This window comes from Abramis brama (genome assembly GCF_963993115.1).
Source record: "Abramis brama genome assembly, chromosome: 22".
In the NCBI taxonomy this organism is placed as follows: Eukaryota; Metazoa; Chordata; class Actinopteri; order Cypriniformes; family Leuciscidae; genus Abramis; species Abramis brama.
Genome location: NC_139984.1, coordinates 20,042,544 through 20,060,115, shown reverse-complemented (window position 1 = coordinate 20,060,115; position 17,572 = coordinate 20,042,544). Strand labels below are relative to the sequence as shown.

Here is a 17,572-nt window from a genome sequence, read left to right as displayed (position 1 = left end):
ATTGTGCGCTGAACAGTGACTTTCAATAATTTGCATTTTGAAAATGTTTGGAGAGATTTATGAAAAGGAGCAAGTTTCTACGAGTTTCTTGGAGCAGGTGACTACGAGTGTTGAATACCCTTACAAAATTACCATGGTAACCACAGTTTCGCCAAAATACCATACCACAGTGATTGTTCTATTACAATCTGTGGTAACGTATAGCCACCACTGTCAGCAAAATAAACAAATTAAGCTAATGTCTTCTGAAAGCTATATACTTTTAAGAATATGTTATCGTAGGGTGTTTTTACTGTAATAACTCTAATTATGGTTTTATATTATTACTGGGCATCTGAAGACAAATTCTACTCGCCAGCTATTGGGGAAAAAGGGAAGTGTGCCTGTGGGAAAAGTTTCTGTCAAATGGTGTATAGCTCCATCTTCTGTCAAACTCCATGCTACACAGCACTTCGCCAGTCAACCGAAAACAGAATGAACTCTTAACTCCGAAAATTATCATGTTTATTGGCTGTTTCCACAAACATAAATAATAAAGTGTTTAGATAATAAGATATGGCTACAATACTGGCATCAAACGGCTTGAAACTTAGGCATTAATGTGCTCAGTAAGACAAAAAAATAAATTACATTTTCTATTCAGATATCCATACAAGGTACACAACATTAAAGATTATGTCCATTTAAACTATTTTGGCAAATAACAATATACAACCATACATTGTGAATTTTATATTGGCCACTCAACTTTAAAAATGTTATGTAGTCAGGATGTAAAGAAGTACACTGAGCAACCTCACATCAGCTTAATATATTGTAAACATACAACTATCTGATGTCTTACTAATAAAGCTTATCATGTAACTTATATGGACAAAGGTATTTTGTACAGAAAGTCAATTCAGTAAATTCAGTGATGCACACTTGCGAAAAGTAAAAGAAACAAATTTAGAGCTGTTCAATGAATCCACAAATCAAAAAGAAACATGATAATTATTTTTTTCTCTGTAGTATAGGATAAAATAATTCTCTGTACAGAGGTTTTTAAATTTGCACATTGCACATTGTTTTTGCATTGTATTTAATTGACATGGGCGATTATTTCTAATATTTCTAGTACTAATCTTATGTACTAAATAATCTAAATAAATATAAATAATATTCCCTTCACTGTAAATTAAGGCAAGCATTATTTGAGATGTAATATAAAATTTGAGATGTAACATGAAATGATATAGCGCTGAAAACAACTATTTTAGACATTTCAATGCTCACTGTATAACTGAAAACATATACAGAGACTGATTATATATTGAAACCTAGGGTTCCTTCTCAAAAGGATATTGTTTGGATGTTTGAATCAAGTTTTTAAAATGCAGGGTTACCAGGTTAAGCCAAAGCAATGAGTGTATATCCAGCATCTAAGTGGCTGTCTGTACCAGATCTTTTAAACAGTCAGACTGATGCGGTGACCTCATCACACTGTGAATACGTAGTTGGTCATAGCTAAACAAATGTTTCAAAAGAACCAGTTGCACGTTGCCAGGAGGTCAGTAACAATAATAAAGCTGGGAACGCAGATGTCTGAAGGTGTCCTCTCCATGTGCGCCAGCTTGCTCTCCCTCAAACAGCATGGAGTCTGGCAGAATGACTCCCTCCAGAGGATCCGGCTGACAGAACTCCACCACAAACTCTTCCTCAGCCTCCAGCAGCATTCTGGACCAGGCAGACATGTCAAGTCTTCCAGCCACTCCTCCATATTCCTGAGGCAGCACAGATTGAGGAATGACTCGATGGAGAGAGGCCAAGTCTGAGCCATGCAGGACATACTGTTGGAGAAAGAGAGGCCCTTGTTTCTAGTATTATTATGCTAGACATGTATGTGTGTAAATACCAGGATAAGTAGCTAGTTACTTACCCTCTCTGCCATTTTCTCTTTCAGGAATGGCTTAATTATCGCAAAAATACCCTTGAAGATACGTGGCTCATTTATAATGTTTACAGCCTTTATTCTGATTGGGAAGCCATCCTGAAACACAAAAGCAGCCGATCGGTGCTCATGCCGAAATCAATGACTTCATCGTAATTAATCACTTTTGCAATGTCTTACTTGAAGGATACCAACAACTTTCTTTGCCAAAAGTGGACCTGGATTAGAGGCTTGAGAGAGGCCAACTCCCCCATAATCCACCAGGATAACAATACCATTCACTTGGGTTTCCTCAGGCTGAATCAGCTTCTCTAATGTCAAATAAATAGCTCGAATGTTGTCCACAAATGGGTAATCATTAGGCTTCCATTTACCTAGGAAAGTGAAAGACAAAAAAGTGAAAGTGAAAGGCTTTTTTTTTTTTTTTTTTTTGCTAACAGCAACATATTTATCAAAGTCAGCATTAAAGGAAAATTGTAATAGCCTTTTCCTCTCTATTGTAACAAATATCCTAGACAAACGGCTTCTCGAACAAGAAAAAAAAGTAGGGCAGGACTTGATATTGTTCTTCTGATTGGATCAATTGATTGTTGTGATCTAGCACTGGTGCACAAATCAGAGAGGGAATGAGAGAAAAGACCAAAATTAAACATCCCTTAACATTTAAAATAAAACATAGGACACAGTATTAATGCAAGGTGTGAACAAAATTAAAGCTTAATGTCCATCTAAACTATTTGCAAATGACAAAATATTTAAAAACAGATTGTGAATTTTGTATCGGCCACAGAACTTATGTAGTCAAGACAAAGTATAATAAACATTGCAATATTCTATAAAAATAAGAATTGTCTTATATATTGTCTATATTGTTAAAACTACAGCCATGGCCAAAAGCATTGAATTTTTACATAAATTTTGTGTTTAGCAAAGTTTGCTGCCTCAGTTGTTGTGTGGTGTTGATTCACATTGTTTCTAGATTATTGAGCAGAGTGATCAGAGGCATTATAAACTGCAAAAAGCTTCTTTGGCCAAAAAGAAACCCAAATTTCAGTTTTTTTGGCCCTGGCACAAAATGACCAGCTAACATCATTTCACTAATCATATCATCAGCATATGGGAAAGTGTGAATGAGTACAATTCAGTGTCATTCTAATTGGATTTAAGAGCAGACTGATGCGCAGCCATCATCACTTTGCATCAAAATGGCCTCACATGCAAGGAAATTGCTGCAAAGAATATTGCACCTGAAAGAACCATTTACCGGATCATCAAGAACTTCAAGGAGAAAGGTTTAACTGCACTGAAGGCGGCTTCAGGGCATCCCAGAGTGTCCCAACAAGCGCCAGGACTGTCTCTTACTGAGGAATCAGCTACGGAATCATGTTACCATTAGTATTGAGCTGCTCAATATTGGCAGCAGGTGGTGGGAGTGAATCTGCAAACACAGTGAGGCGAAGACTTTTGGACAGCCTGGTGTCAAGAAGGGCAGCAAAGAAGCCACTTCTCTCCATGAAAAAGATCAAGGACAGACTGAAATTCTAGAGGAAGAATAAGGATTGGACAGAAGAAGACTGGTGCAAAGTTATCCTCTCTGATGAAGCCCCCTTCTGTCTATTTGGGACATCTGGAAAATCGATTGTCCGGAGAAGAAAAGGTGAACGCTACCATGAGTTCTGTGTCATGCCAACAGTGAAGCATCCTGAGACCATCCATGAGTGGGGTATCTTTTCAAAGAAGGGAGAGGGCTTTCTCACAATTCTGCCCCAAAACACTGCCATGAATATAGACTGGTATAAAAACTTACTGCAAGAGCAACTTCTCCCAGTGATCCAGGAGCAATTTGGTGATGATCTGTGCATTTTCCAGCATGATGGAGCACCATGTCATGAGGCAAGAGTAATAATGAAGTGACTTGAAAATCATTGCATTGCACTGAAATTTTGCATCCGTGGCCAGGCAACTCCCTGGATCTTAATCCCATAGAGAACCTGTGGTCAATCCTCAAAAGGCAAGTGGACAAGCAGAAGTCCACAAATTGGATCAACTCCGAGCACTAATAATGCAAGAATGGATCGCCATCAGTTAGGATTTGGACCAGAAGCTGATATCCAGCAAATTGCAGAGATTATGAAGAAGGGTCAACACTGTAAATATTGACTCTTTGCATATATTGAATGTTTTTGCCAATAAAAGTCTTTAAAACTCATGAAATACTTATAATTGTTTTCCAGTATACCACAGAAACATGTGAAAAAAGAATCAACAAACAAATACTGAAGCAGCAAACACAAACTTTGTCACATAATACTTATTATGTGCCACGGCTGTATAAGCAGAAGCTTCATCAGTTCAATTATTACCTGGCCGTAAACACAGTATGTAGCGTCCATGAGGGTCTGGTCTGGGAAGGACAGTGAGAAAACCCAGATCTAGGACGTGCTTGACTGTAGAGGGCTTCAGGTCCTGAAACACCTCAGGCCAGGCTTTCCGGTTGGCATGATAATTCATGAGAAGCTGAAGGGCCCGGTCATAATCAAACTTTCTGGCCCTGAGGAAGCGCAGCAGAAATGCATCGTCTAACCGTGTCCTCAGATTAGGGTGGTCTTTTAGTATCATATCTCGCAATGCCTGGACATCCCGGAGCCTCCATTCAGGCTTCTCCTGTAGCTCTTCCCGAGCCTTGGCCACCAGCTCAGGAGTAAGGGTGCAGGCGTAGATGGGTGGAGGAGGAGCTGGGAAGCCTACACCTGCCACCGTTTCCCTTGGAGGGCCAAGATCAATGTGACCATTTTGGTCTGCCATGGACTATTAAATATGGAAACATGTAAATGACAGACATAGAGCAGTTTATGGATAAGTTTTCATTTAGAAAATACAATCAAGCACTATATATGGGTCATTATTCAGAAGTAGTGCAAATTCAGGTTTGTATGAGGCGGATGTTTATCTTATCCTTCACCAAATGTATTCTATATTTGTACTGCATTGAATTTGAAACTTATAAGTTTACTGTGGGTACACTGGAATATTTTTTATGCATTTTCACAATTTTAGCTCAATTTAAACAATGTCAAAATTGGACAATACCAAAACAATAGAAAATGTACAATATTTTTGGAACCTGCATTAGATGTAAAGCTATTTAAGAACTATTTTCTATTCCCTATTATATTTCAATATAATATAATATATACATCTAGTGTAAAGATCAATCTTTCTTTTTTGGGTGACCATTAAAAAAGTAATCATGGTATTATTTCCTATACATAGGACATAGCAAGTCCTTTTATGAGAAACAGCTGTAGTTGGATTTATATGCTTAAACATAACTGTACTATCATATGCACAAGAAAAAATAAAAAAATAATAATAACTGATGTCAGACCCAAAGCTAAACACAATGAGATTCTTTCTAACGCTCATGAAGCACTGCAATTATATATATATGAAAGCCAGGAATAATACTTTAAAATTCTGAATGGGGAAATTTGACGTGATAGTTTCAGCTTTTTAAACGTAGAAACGGTGATGCTCTTCACAAACAGAACAGAAATCAAAACAGTGAACATTACCAACCTGCCAAATAAATCCGCATTCAGTTCCGTGTAGAGGAAGAAGCCGTTCTACCATTGGTCACGCTCTATCATGTGATGCACGACGCCCTTCCCCATTAAAGCCGAAGTGTGTCATTTATTCGATGTAAAACATTTAGATATCTCAGCTTAATATGCAGATTATAGGTAAGAAATCAGCAGTCTGAGTCAACCTAACATGTAAACAATGTGACTCTATCGCTATCAAAGCATAGCTCGGTTTGTTCTTGTTTGAGGATCCAGACATCACTACACCGTCTCACCCAATGGCGTGAGATTGGGGGCGGGACTATGGATTTTTTTGGCCAATGACAGCAGACAGAGCGAGTTTTTCGGGGTTCGGGCCCGTTTTTCAAACCCAATACAGAAGGGGATTTTTTGCAAAAAGCTAAAATAATTCACACTTTCCTAGCTCGGTGGCATAATTGCAATTATGACTTGCTCTTTGTTATAAAACATCTACTTTTATCTTTCATATACAGTAAGCTACATTTTGTTACAATCTGTCACATTTTAGTAGCCTAAGTGTTTGAAACAGTTACGAAAGATTTTTGAATTATATCTTAAACACTAGGCTACTTGATACCAGGTTTATTGAATTATAGATGTGATTAACGTGGTTCATTCAGTAATCTGGTTGTATCTTACCCTGACAGAGATTTCTTAAGAGAAATTATCAGTAAAGGCGTCTGCTTTATGAATTGTTTTATTGTCTTTTATCAGTGTTGAGCAGCACACACCCCCAGCACTAAAAATCCTTGACCATGCTCTGCCACGTACACTCACTTTTATCATCTTGTTTTGAAGCAGGTTTTACAGCTGGAGATGATTATGAGCCTTAAAAGTTCCTCTGGAAATCTTTTGCTATTAAATAGGGTTTGTCATTTGGAAAGAGATGGACATGCATGATCACAATTCAACTGCCTGCTGAAAAAAAATCTTAAACCAGTCTACTGATTTTGCTGGTCTATAAATCCTGGCAAGCAAACCATTTTAGAATGGTTTAAGCTTTTTTTCCAGAAGGCTATCAAAATATGTCTTGCAAATAAAAAAGCTTATTGAAATGTTTGTTCAGACCACCCTCTGAAATTATGGTATATGCTGTTTATCCATGTACGTTATTATAACAGCTTCTGTGACCTAAAGATAAGATTCAAAAAGACAGCAAGCACACTTTTATGTAAAAATATAGCCTTGACATTTATTATCTGTTCACATTAAAGTTTGTAATTACCCTTCTCACTGAAGGCAGTAATTGTAAATTGGTAGTAAATGACCAATTTTTAAAACAACAAATGAGTGTGACATTTTCTCCTGAAATGTACTGTATGCATACAGTACATACACATCACTAACTAGTCACAGTTAAGGGGTTGTTCAGGAGACAAAAATGTTTTTGTTTTTTTTAAATCCTAAATTTATGACTTAGAATAGACTAAATCCATTTATGAAAAAAGGAAATCATTATATTTACAATTTAAGTATGGCACATACAGAAAAAATATGAAATGCACATACTCTTAGCATACATAAAATAATTACCAGCATTTTGGTAAATAACAATATTTCCAAGGCACAATATGTTATGTATTCTATCAGGCTACTGTAAAAGTACTATAAGAGCCAGTCATTTGTAGCAAGATGTTAAAATACTGTACAATAAAACAAACTGATCACATTTAGGCCTGCTGTAACATTTATGGAACTCAAATTCATTGAAAGGAGAAGAAAACTTGCATAGCCTTTGTATTATATGGTCCTTTCTGACTTTTTGAATGCTGTTGTGACCCCTTGGGTTGTATAAATATGCACCACTAGTTTGTTTTAAACATACATACAGCAAACAGATGAGTTGGGATTAACACATACATTTAAAGTGTGATTGTTGCACACCGTCAAACTCAATTATTTTGGTTTAAAGTTCTTAAAATGGGAAAATCTGAAACATTTCAGTGTCTTCACTAAAAACTTTAAATTTAACAGCTTGTGAATATAAATCAGTTTTACTGTGTCCAAATGTTTATGAGAATGAATTGTCACGCTTAGCACAGCCTATTAAAAGTACCATGTTTTTTTTTGTTTTTTTAAAAAGCTTTGTTTCTCTAGAGCACTCAGATGGCCTCTTGTTTAGTGATGGTAGATTGAGGGATAGAGCTTGGCTGCTTGGGAACTGTGGCTATAACCCCGGGTGCCATTTTGTAGAGATCAGAACCTGAGGCTGTGGGGGGAGATGGAATTGGAGTTTCCGGAGTGGCTGTTTGGAAAAAGAGCAAGAGGATACATTAGCTCAGGGGTCCGCATGGGGGGTATTATGGAACCTTAAATAGACATAATTTGCACAGCATGATAACATGTGAAAAAAAGAAACCACTGGTTGACACGAAATAAGCACGCTTATGAAATTTCTGAAGGCATTAGGGTTGGAAAGAATTACAGTAGCCTTCTTTGACAAAATAAGCCAGATTAGTTTCTACGATTCTGGCAGGGATTACTCCAACAAGCCTGTTTGTCCATACCTGATTCTCACATTTTAAGGACCTGTATTCTCTGTTAGATCTTTATTCATAACAAATGTTCATTAATTCACTTCAAGAAGATACAGTTACTTACACATCTGGCCATTGTGAATCGAAGTGGCCATGTTGGTGGTAACTATGACATTGCTACTGAGGTGCTCCTGGACCAGATGTGGGTGTAAAGAGTGATGGGAATGAGGAGCTTCATTAGCTGAACCTGACAGGAAAAGAGGGTCATTAAATCTCGGATTGGGAAGATAATTTTCAAGTCTGAATCAAAGAACTGTTTTTTTCAGTCAAAAGGATCTACATGTTAAGAATCCAGTATGTATATGCTGCCTTTTTTATCTCGGTTTTCAAGATTATAACAAGCTGTTCTTGTTGTTCCCAGATGTTTCATGATGCATCCCAGATATTGCAGGTTTTGAAAGCTATTCAAAGTTAAAGGTCATTTACAGAACAAAAGTGCAGTGCCACAGTTGTCTGATAACCATGAATTTTCACTTCTACAACTTCTTTCTTTTCATTAACAGAAATCAGTTACCTCCTAGAAGCATCTCTTGTAGTAGGTTGTCTATCTTCGCCATCCCAAACAATTTAACAAACTGGATTTGCTCGATCATTTGCCAGGTGATACTCTGTAGCGTCGGCAACAGGAGAAGCAGCTCGCCGAACCGTCCCCGTGAGTCATACTGACGATCATTGATGTAGTCCTCCAAACTAACTTGAACTTGATATCGCATACGTTTGATCTTGCTTGGGTCGCTTAAACCTTTGGCATCTACATGATTAGAGAGAGACCATCACATTAGATGTGTTTGAAAACTCACTTGACAATCTGTTGTGCTTTGTCTCTTTTTAGGACAATTTGTTTTATACCTGGATCAAAAAATACAATGGCCTTCAAGCAGGCATATTCATTGTCATCGATCTGGAGATCTTGGAAGGGAAGGACTAATTCGTCAAGGATCCTTATAGCCACACGGCTCACCTCCAATTCGGGGCAGTTTCGAGGAACTATATAATCATTACCTGCGAGAAACAAGGAAAATTGTGAGGTAAAATTCTGCTCTCCAGAAGACTGTCATATCCACACTATCAATGTGTTTTGCTTTTTTACTTACCTAATAGTAAAATATCCTTATACAGCATGGAGCGTTTGGCAGCTCCTAGTAAGAGATGCTCACCAGCGTGAGCTCGCAGTAAAGCCACCTGAGACAAATGAACATGCATTTGTTTGGTTAGAGTCCTTTTTATGACCATAATGACATTATTTTCACTTGAGATTTAACGCATCTGGGGGCAAAATAAGGTCTTCGTGACCATAAATACATGTGTGTTTTCACGTGCATGTTTGTGTGAGAAGATGCAGTTTGAGACGGTCTCACCCATAGCTAAAACACTGATCATTTACCATGCCTCAGTGCTCACCATGTTAATGATTCTAAATGTCTCAAGAAGAGATGTAACTTTCAAACCAGCTCATCATATTCTAACCTGAGCCATCTGAATACATTAACCACCAACACTAAAGATCTCTGAACTTTTTTTCCAACTAAGACAAAAAATTTGAATCTATTCACACCATTATCCATGAAATATATATTGTGGGAGCATATTTTTTAGATAAATGAGAGGTGTCTATCCTACCTGATCATCCAGGGGGAGGTCACAGAATGCAGGGATGTATTTGGCCCATTCCACCAGCACCAGCAGCTGCTGTTTCATTGACTCGCACACATCAGTTATAGTGGCTACCTTCTTCGTTCTGATGTCACCGTTCATGATAGGACCTGGTGATGAGATCTACATAATAGTTTTTAATTATTAATTTATATAATTATTATTATTTATTATTATAATTATTATTTATAAAATACAAAACTACATATAGTAATCATTTATATGTATAATTATGTTATAACTATAAATCTCATTATAAATACAATATAATAGCAACACCCAGTTGAACTGCAGAAATATTGACTGTTTCTGAACAGGTTTCCTAAACAATCCCCTGGTCTACTATTGGTCAGATAGTCCCCAAACTTATACCATTGGTTGAGCCAGTTGCTATGCGGTTCTGATTGGGATGCTCAAACAAACAGAGCAATGGGTAACACTTTATTTTAAGGTGTCATTGTTACAGTGTAATTATATATTTAAGTACTGAGTAATATTAATTACCTACATGTACTTACTACAGGGTTAGTGTTTGGTTTAGGGTTAGTTGCATGTAATTATGCATAATTTACTGTTATTACTATAATAACTACATGTAACATATGTAACAAGGACACTGTAAACTAAAGTGTTACCGAGCAATTTTGTGCCCCACAGTCAGTGTTGCCGAATGCGTGGTTTTCCCACGAAATTGGGCCACTTTTACACTGTTGCTGCTGGTTGTTTTTTTAGTTGCAGGTTCTCATATTTTACCCTTTGGAATGTGATTTTTTTTTTGGGGGGGGGGGGGGGGGGGGCATATTTTACACAAGGGAGAACATATTTTACACAATTAACCTTTAATATTTCTCAACATTTGCTAATAGAGTATTTCAATGTGACTAACACTACGTACCTGTCTAGAAAGGACATCGGCTTGAATGAGTGCGTTTATGGAGGGTAAGCTGCTGTCTTCATAGCTGGATCTTCTGGTGCTAATCCTGTCTCTTTCATTCTGCACAGCTGAAAGGAACACTTTCAATCAGCAAATTAAAGTTGCATTCATTAAAAAAAAACACAGAGAAGGTTTATTTTACCAATATGGATGTTATACAGACAAAAACAGCTGAAACATACTCTTTGGTTATCAGTTGCAGTGAATGCCACCCAGTTCCGACAACCAATCGAGATAGCAGAGATGAGGGATATTAGCTGACTTTGTGAGAGGGGGGAGTCCTCAAGGTTGCGCTTTTTTATCAGTGTGCGGTTATGATGGCTCTAAACTGTTTGTTCAGCATAAACCAGACATAGACCTCAGTGCATTTTTGAGTGAACATTAACAAAATGTCTCTCGCTAACTCTCTCCCTGCTGTTGCAACATCTCCCATTTGCGCCACCTCATTCCCTAACCTTCCAAACAGGGCAGGAGCATTTAATCTCTGTTTTTTTATTTTTTTATTTCTTTGGTAGCATTATGTGAATGTAATCTCACAGCATGAGCAAGTACCTTCCTTCTTCATCCCAGCTCGAAAACATTTCTTTAGTCTGCAGTACCGGCACTGATTTCTCTTGTCTTTGTCCACTATGCACTGTCTGTTGAACCTGTACAGAAGCATAAAAAGTCATTTGACACATTGTATGGAAACTTGCAGAATTCTGCAAATTAAGTATGCAAAATTTAGCCAAGGAGGTTGTTTTTTTCTAACCTGCAAGAGTACATGTGGTTTTTGCGTACACTGCGTCTGAAAAAACCCTTGCATCCGTCACAGCTGGAGGCTCCATAGTGCTTTCCTGTGGCCCGGTCCCCACAGATGGCACATAGGGTGCCCACCCCTAAGTGGTTGGCAGCATTCATGCTGGCACTCTCAGCTGGTGAGGAGTCTGAAATCATGGGGGATATTGAATTTAGTGTCACAAGTATGCTTTTTTTTTTCAAATCATGCAACAGAAACAGTGTGAGAAAGCAGAGCTGCTGAAAACACGAGACTCAAAATAAATAAAATATATGAAATATATATTTTTCTGAATGAGGCTTAAATATCTGGGTTGCAGATTGAACCAGTCAGAATCCTGATTCCAGACCAATCAAAGTTAAAGTAAATAGGGAAAAGGTCATGGGGTGAAAAACACTCCCAAAAAGACATTTTTACAGCTAAACCTATTGGCAGTGAATCATCAAGAATCAATCAAGAACATGTGCTGGAAAGGACTGTTTGCTAAGTAATCCAGAAGTAATGAGGACTAAACCTGTACAAAAGCTACAACAAGATCATGTTATATTATATAAACTGTAATTAGTGTTCTTGATGACCTACTAAACAAATTCAACAGAAAATGTTAATTGAACAGAAATTCTAGAAAACATATATATATATATATATATATATATATATATATATATATATATATATATCTGTTCCCCTCTCTCTTCTCCCCATTACTTCTTGTCTCATTTACACTGTCCTATAAAAGGCCAAAAATATAGCTTAAAAAATGATTATGATGAAAATGATTGATGTGAAGATAGAAATCATTGAAACATTCATGATTTCAAAGGAAAGATGTGTGAGTTGTTAAGTGTTCATTTTTAGGTTAGAGGTAATCAGAGATAATTACATTAAAACCCCAACAGTGATCAAAGGCAAAATGTGGTTAAATGACTCATCAGTGTGTGATTATGTGATGATTATCTAAATGGAAAACAATTTGTGAACTGCTTAAAAAAAGTGTGATGAAAAAATGGCTATATTTCATTATTTTAAAAAACATTTTAATAATAATTAAAATCATTTTAGATACTCTATTGAATAAATAACCTCAACAATGAATGCCAATGTAACAGAAAATATAAACATACTCAAAATGTAAACATTTTATAAATTAGACTCTCACTACTTCATTAAAACTTTAGATATAACTTTACCATAGATATTAGATTACTTTGTCAGGTCATGTTGACAGTGGTTGAATATCAATTTGTTGCACAAAACCTAGACATGGGAGACTTCGCTGCAAAACATTTACATGACACCCCCTTTGCTCAGTAATCATTCATCCTGGTGTCAAACTTCTTCTTGAAATACTATCCAAACAAGTCATTTTATCCCAAGCCAACTGTATGAGAACAAGCAAGAGGAGATGAATGAACCTCTTCTCCTTATAGAGTACCATGTCTGCAGGACAGAGCATGTTGTGCTTCTTATCTTCTCCTGAAAAATGCATTTCGAATGGACTTTTATAATCAGTATTGGGTGTTCTGTGCAAGAGGTTACGAACTTGCCAATTGGCACTTAACTATAACCCTATCAACCCTGTTAAACATCTGCCTCCCACGCTTGACCATATACTATAAAGTAGTCTAAGTCACTAAAGGTCTCAAAGTTCACTGCAGGGTCTGAGCAGATGACTCACCTGTGCTCATCGCAAGCACTTGCATGTTCTCAAACTCCAGGGTGGTGTAGGCTGGATCCAAGGCCTCGCTATAGTCTGCCATCTCCATGTCTACTAGTGGTTTGGACAAACGCATTCTCAACTACCTGATGCTGGGGGAAAGACTTGTCCTCTCTACAGCATTTGGACACCCCCTCATAGGCCAAGCCCCTCCTCTCCTCTCGGAGGGGTAGACACCTCTGAGTGACAGGGGCCATGTCCTCAAGGGCAAAGATGAGGCTTGCTGTGATTGACAGTCCGGGCCTCCTCCCAGAGCACGGCCCCGCTCTGTAGTGGGATGGCCCTTGTGTTAATGATTGAAGTGCTAAATCAGAGTTGTTGTTTTTTTTCAGAGACGGAGACAAACAGGGGGTTTTGTCTCAGTTGTCTCAAATTCATTAAAATAACCAGTTTCAGCACTTTACTTTCTATAGTTCTTGACACATTTTAGACAGTACAGAAAGATCACTCACGAATAAGATTGAGAGTAATGGTCCACATTTCAACGAGCAAATTACGTGTTTGCTAAATCTCTGTTAATTCTAGCACAATAAACAACAGCTATAACTCGCACTCGAGTAAAAATTGTGGCCTTTATGTAAAAGAGCTCATTGTTCTGTTGAACATTCTAAATGTGCACGTGATGCACAACTCAGTTCCAGTTGCATCAAGCTATGCAAACTAGCATTTGGTACTGCGAAAAATAACTTGGTCAGTTTGCAGTAAAACACTGGCAGCTGTGGTTGACTAAAGAAATGGTTTAAAAAAATGTGGTGACAATAATGTTTAATGCATTACTGTTTCATGCATTTTGGTGGCTATTTATTGTACAGTTCACAAATAAATAAACTCATCCACAATAAGTGTATTATCACTTATAATCACATTATTATTTTTATTATTATTAATATACCTACTAAATGTTAAAATATCTACCTAATAAATAGTTCATAGTTAGATAATAAATATATTTTTATTTATTCATGTATTTATTTTGACTGTAAATTATATGGCAATTCATGCTTATTACCCTCAAGATTTCTTTGGAATATTTTACAGTACAATTGCATGTATTGTCCTATTTAATATCAAATCATTTTTGAGGGTATATAGTAAGGTAACTCACAGTTAACCAATTAACAGGTTTTTATTGTACCATTTTACATTACATATTATGGTGACACAAGATATCATCTCCACACATTGTCATTCTAGACGTAAACTAGGCATTATTCTGCAAAGATTCTGACACAACAGTTTCCAAATCACCATGAGATAAGGAAAAAACTGAGGTGATCATCTATGTTGCAGTCTGTGTTGTCCTAACCCTTCTTAGAGAGGATAAAACTATTTGTTACTCAAACAGGAAAGTTTGATGTTACAGTTGCGCAAATACCAACTTCAAGTACATAAGTATCAGGGCCAATGCAAACAGAGGCAAGTGTAGTGTAGAAAGCAACATGACAAGCCATGGGTCATCGTTCTTCAGTTCAGACCAGTCTCATGTCCACCTGCATGGAGAACAGCTAGCTAACATACTGTCAGAGTTAATTTTTTTTTACTCTATTGGAAAACAGGAGTTCTGATTTTAAGAATAGATAAAAGTTTTATGAGGTTTATTCTTAAAACAAAAAAATGCCAATGAGGTAAAAAAAAATACTAATAATTCTATATGTTTTTTGGTGTAAATGAATGCAAGTTTGTTTAAGATTCGTCATTACTCTGATTAGTGTGGCACAGTAGCGTTTCGTGTTTTTTTATATTTAAATTAAATTACTCCACTGCATGAAATTTAATGAGAATGTGGGGTTATGTGTTTTATGTTGAGCTTGCTAAAACAGCCCTGACATTGTTTATTATCAGAAAATAGCACATCCCACCTGACCCACTAAATACGCTGAGCTGGTTTTAAACAGGCTGGAAAACACCTAAACTTACAAGATAGCTGGTTTGAATATATTTCATGGACATTAGCCACTTGCATATTCATAGAGATATTAAAGAATATAAAATAATTACATTTAAATTCATAAGAAGAAATGTATGTTAGCAAATTTGACTAGGCTGTGCAGTAGTTGGTTGCTTTGATGCTTTACCTAAAGCTCTGACAGCATGATGTTAAGCTACATCTCAAAATAAATGTAACAAATGTGAACAAGAACTGCATGTTTTTAGCCTATGGATCAGAAATACTTATTAGTCTTCCTTATTTCTGTATACAAGATGACTTCACTTCTCAGGCGATTAACCTGAGTAATGACAATCAGTGTACAGGAATGACTCACAATGAACAAATCTTATCTGAGTCACCATTAAATTCCTTATCACAGCGTACATCTCCGTGTTTCTGTTATAAGGCATGGGCTCCATAAAGAATAATCTGTAAAGTTATGGCCCTTTCTCACATGCACCTCAATGATCAGAGCAGGAACGTGTAGATAACTACATTAGATCATTACCTCACATGGGCAAAAGCCTCTTGGTGAACAAACCAAAAGTTTTACATCTGCAGAATGTGCTGATCTGGATTAAGGTTGGTTTATGTATTCATTAACTGACATTTGTGTGTCACTCAGACTTTTATTAACGTGGCAGGCCACAGGTGTAAATTACGTATTCAATTTGAAAAAAAGGACATTTAGAATTTTGAGTAAATATGTATAGATAAATTATCTGTTATATTATTTATTTTATTATTTTACATGTCGCTTATTAACTGACAGACTGTTAGTTGTAAAACAGTTAGCCTAGTTTACTCAACTGTCCTAGTTATACACTTTCCCTAATACAATACAATCTTCTGCTGAACACAAAAAAAGATATTTTGAAGAATGTCGGTAACCAAACAGTTGATGGGCCCCATTGACTTACAGAGAATCCATCCCCATACTCTGTAAGTCAATGGGACACATCAACTGTTTGGTTACCGACATTCTTCAAAATATCTTCTTTTGTGTTCAGCAGAAGAAAGAAATTCTTACAGGTTTGGAACAACTTGAGGATGAGTAAATGATGACAGAATTAAAAATTTTGGGTGAACTATTCCTTTAAGTGTCTGTTCCTTACTGTATCAATGATGACACAGAAACCAAACCTTCAGACCACACTAGTACAACAAATTCAAAGCAACTCCCTCAAACTGAAAACATCCCTCATCAAACGGTCAGAATTTTCCTCCATTATCTGATCAATGTTGGAAGGCAGACGTTTACATGCGCACTGCAGCGTGGTGCAATCGTACTTTGAGTCTCATCACAGAAGACAATATGACATGGCACATGTCCTGCCCTGATCGTCTCCTCTGTGTGATATGAGGCAGCAATGTCATGTCCAATAATCAGTCACCCATACTGCCTGCCTGGGGCTAAAAGTCAGAGGGTTGATGTAACTCCTCTGCCTATTTTCCCCTTTGAAACTTCAAACTCCAGTTTGTGAACAAAGTCCTGTCTATCTCCACAATAAGGATCTCCGACCACTGACCAAACTCCATTTGCAACCACTGCCTATTTGTACTTTCTCTCCAATGACTCTTTTTCATTTCACCTGTCTGACCAAATGGGAATAACAAGTAGCACTACAAAGGTGGATATGCAATTCATATCTTGTGGGAACCGGTGGCCTAGATGGAATAACATCCTCTTGGAGTACTCGGGAACGTGTTTTACATGGGAATATGAATTACTTTCTTTTGATTTTGAACATTCAAGGCTTTGTGCCATTTATAAGAATGGGAGAAGACGGCAGCAATATGCTCACTAAAGCACAATTGAGGCCAGTAGTAAAGCCTCTGTGGATTGACTGTGGTAGATGGCACAGATATGTGAGTATGGTGACATAGTGAACACATAGCAGATTGTCAACAGATTGGTTGGTTACCTGCGAACCACACAGCTTTGCCCTTTTGGGGCAAAATATTTACTTTTACTGAATGCTAATGCTATCTGAAACATGGCATTTAATGCTGGAGTGTTAATATCAACTAATGTAAGACTTCTGAAATGTATCTATCTATACTGAGCACGAAGGGGCCGATACGATAAGCGTGGATAATGCCCCTCCCCTCGGTCTAAACTTTTTTTTTTTAGTTTCATCAGGCTGTTGGGCTTTTTAAAGGCCTGTCAAAATGTAAATCAATGGTCAGATGCTAAATATTACAAGCATTTCATTCATTCTGTTTTTTTTTGTTTTTTTTTGTTTTTGATGGTTCATATTCGACTTTGATTGTATATTTCAGTCAGCAGATTCTAAAAAACTAATTTTGAGAATAAAGCAAGAACAGAAGATAGAATTCAAAGTATTTGCTAATCAAACTGTTGTCAGCATCAAGAAATGGATAAACATGTCATGCGACCTATTGCTCTGACAAAGAGTAAGTTCAAGCAGTTAAGTTTTTAATACATAACCAGGTGCAAATGAAGAGGATTTACAAGCAAAATCTG

At 37.0% G+C, this 17,572-nt stretch overlaps 2 protein-coding genes across 2 annotated transcripts; both read right to left on the bottom strand.

The window, feature by feature from the left end:
- Window positions 1-487: 487 nt before the first annotated feature.
- ttpal (tocopherol (alpha) transfer protein-like) lies at window positions 488-5,631 on the bottom strand. Its single transcript, XM_084098560.1, has 5 exons — window positions 5,510-5,631; window positions 4,294-4,738; window positions 2,111-2,304; window positions 1,919-2,029; window positions 488-1,829 (listed from the first exon to the last, which is right to left on the bottom strand). Exons 1-5 carry the CDS (start codon window positions 5,561-5,563, stop codon window positions 1,551-1,553), a joined length of 1,083 nt encoding a protein of 360 aa, XP_083954686.1. The 5' UTR covers window positions 5,564-5,631; the 3' UTR covers window positions 488-1,550.
- A 586-nt stretch (window positions 5,632-6,217) lies between these two features.
- On the bottom strand, window positions 6,218-13,339 carry hnf4a (hepatocyte nuclear factor 4, alpha). The gene is made up of 10 exons (XM_084099942.1): window positions 13,116-13,339; window positions 11,411-11,585; window positions 11,212-11,306; window positions 10,621-10,727; window positions 9,693-9,848; window positions 9,167-9,254; window positions 8,922-9,074; window positions 8,587-8,823; window positions 8,137-8,259; window positions 6,218-7,780 (listed from the first exon to the last, which is right to left on the bottom strand). The coding sequence occupies exons 1-10, from the start codon at window positions 13,228-13,230 to the stop codon at window positions 7,638-7,640; spliced, it is 1,392 nt and encodes a 463-aa protein (XP_083956068.1). The 5' UTR covers window positions 13,231-13,339; the 3' UTR covers window positions 6,218-7,637.
- Window positions 13,340-17,572: the final 4,233 nt, after the last annotated feature.

What these genes read in the sequence shown, in the direction of transcription:
- hnf4a (XM_084099942.1), bottom strand. Translation starts at nt 13,230, where the DNA reads ATGCGTTTGTCCAAACCACTAGTAGACATGGAGATGGCAGACTATAGC. An exon ending in CCGATGTCCTTTCTAGACAG is followed by an intron (nt 9,849 to 10,620) that starts GTACGTAGTGTT and finishes ACTATTATGTAG; the next exon opens with ATCTCATCACCAGGTCCTAT. An exon ending in ACCTCCCCCTGGATGATCAG is followed by an intron (nt 9,255 to 9,692) that starts GTAGGATAGACA and finishes CATTTGTCTCAG; the next exon opens with GTGGCTTTACTGCGAGCTCA.
- ttpal (XM_084098560.1), bottom strand. Translation starts at nt 5,563, where the DNA reads ATGGTAGAACGGCTTCTTCCTCTACACGGAACTGAATGCGGATTTATT. An exon ending in CATACTGTGTTTACGGCCAG is followed by an intron (nt 2,305 to 4,293) that starts GTAATAATTGAA and finishes TCACTTTCCTAG; the next exon opens with GTAAATGGAAGCCTAATGAT. An exon ending in AAGAGAAAATGGCAGAGAGG is followed by an intron (nt 1,830 to 1,918) that starts GTAAGTAACTAG and finishes TTTCTCCAACAG; the next exon opens with TATGTCCTGCATGGCTCAGA.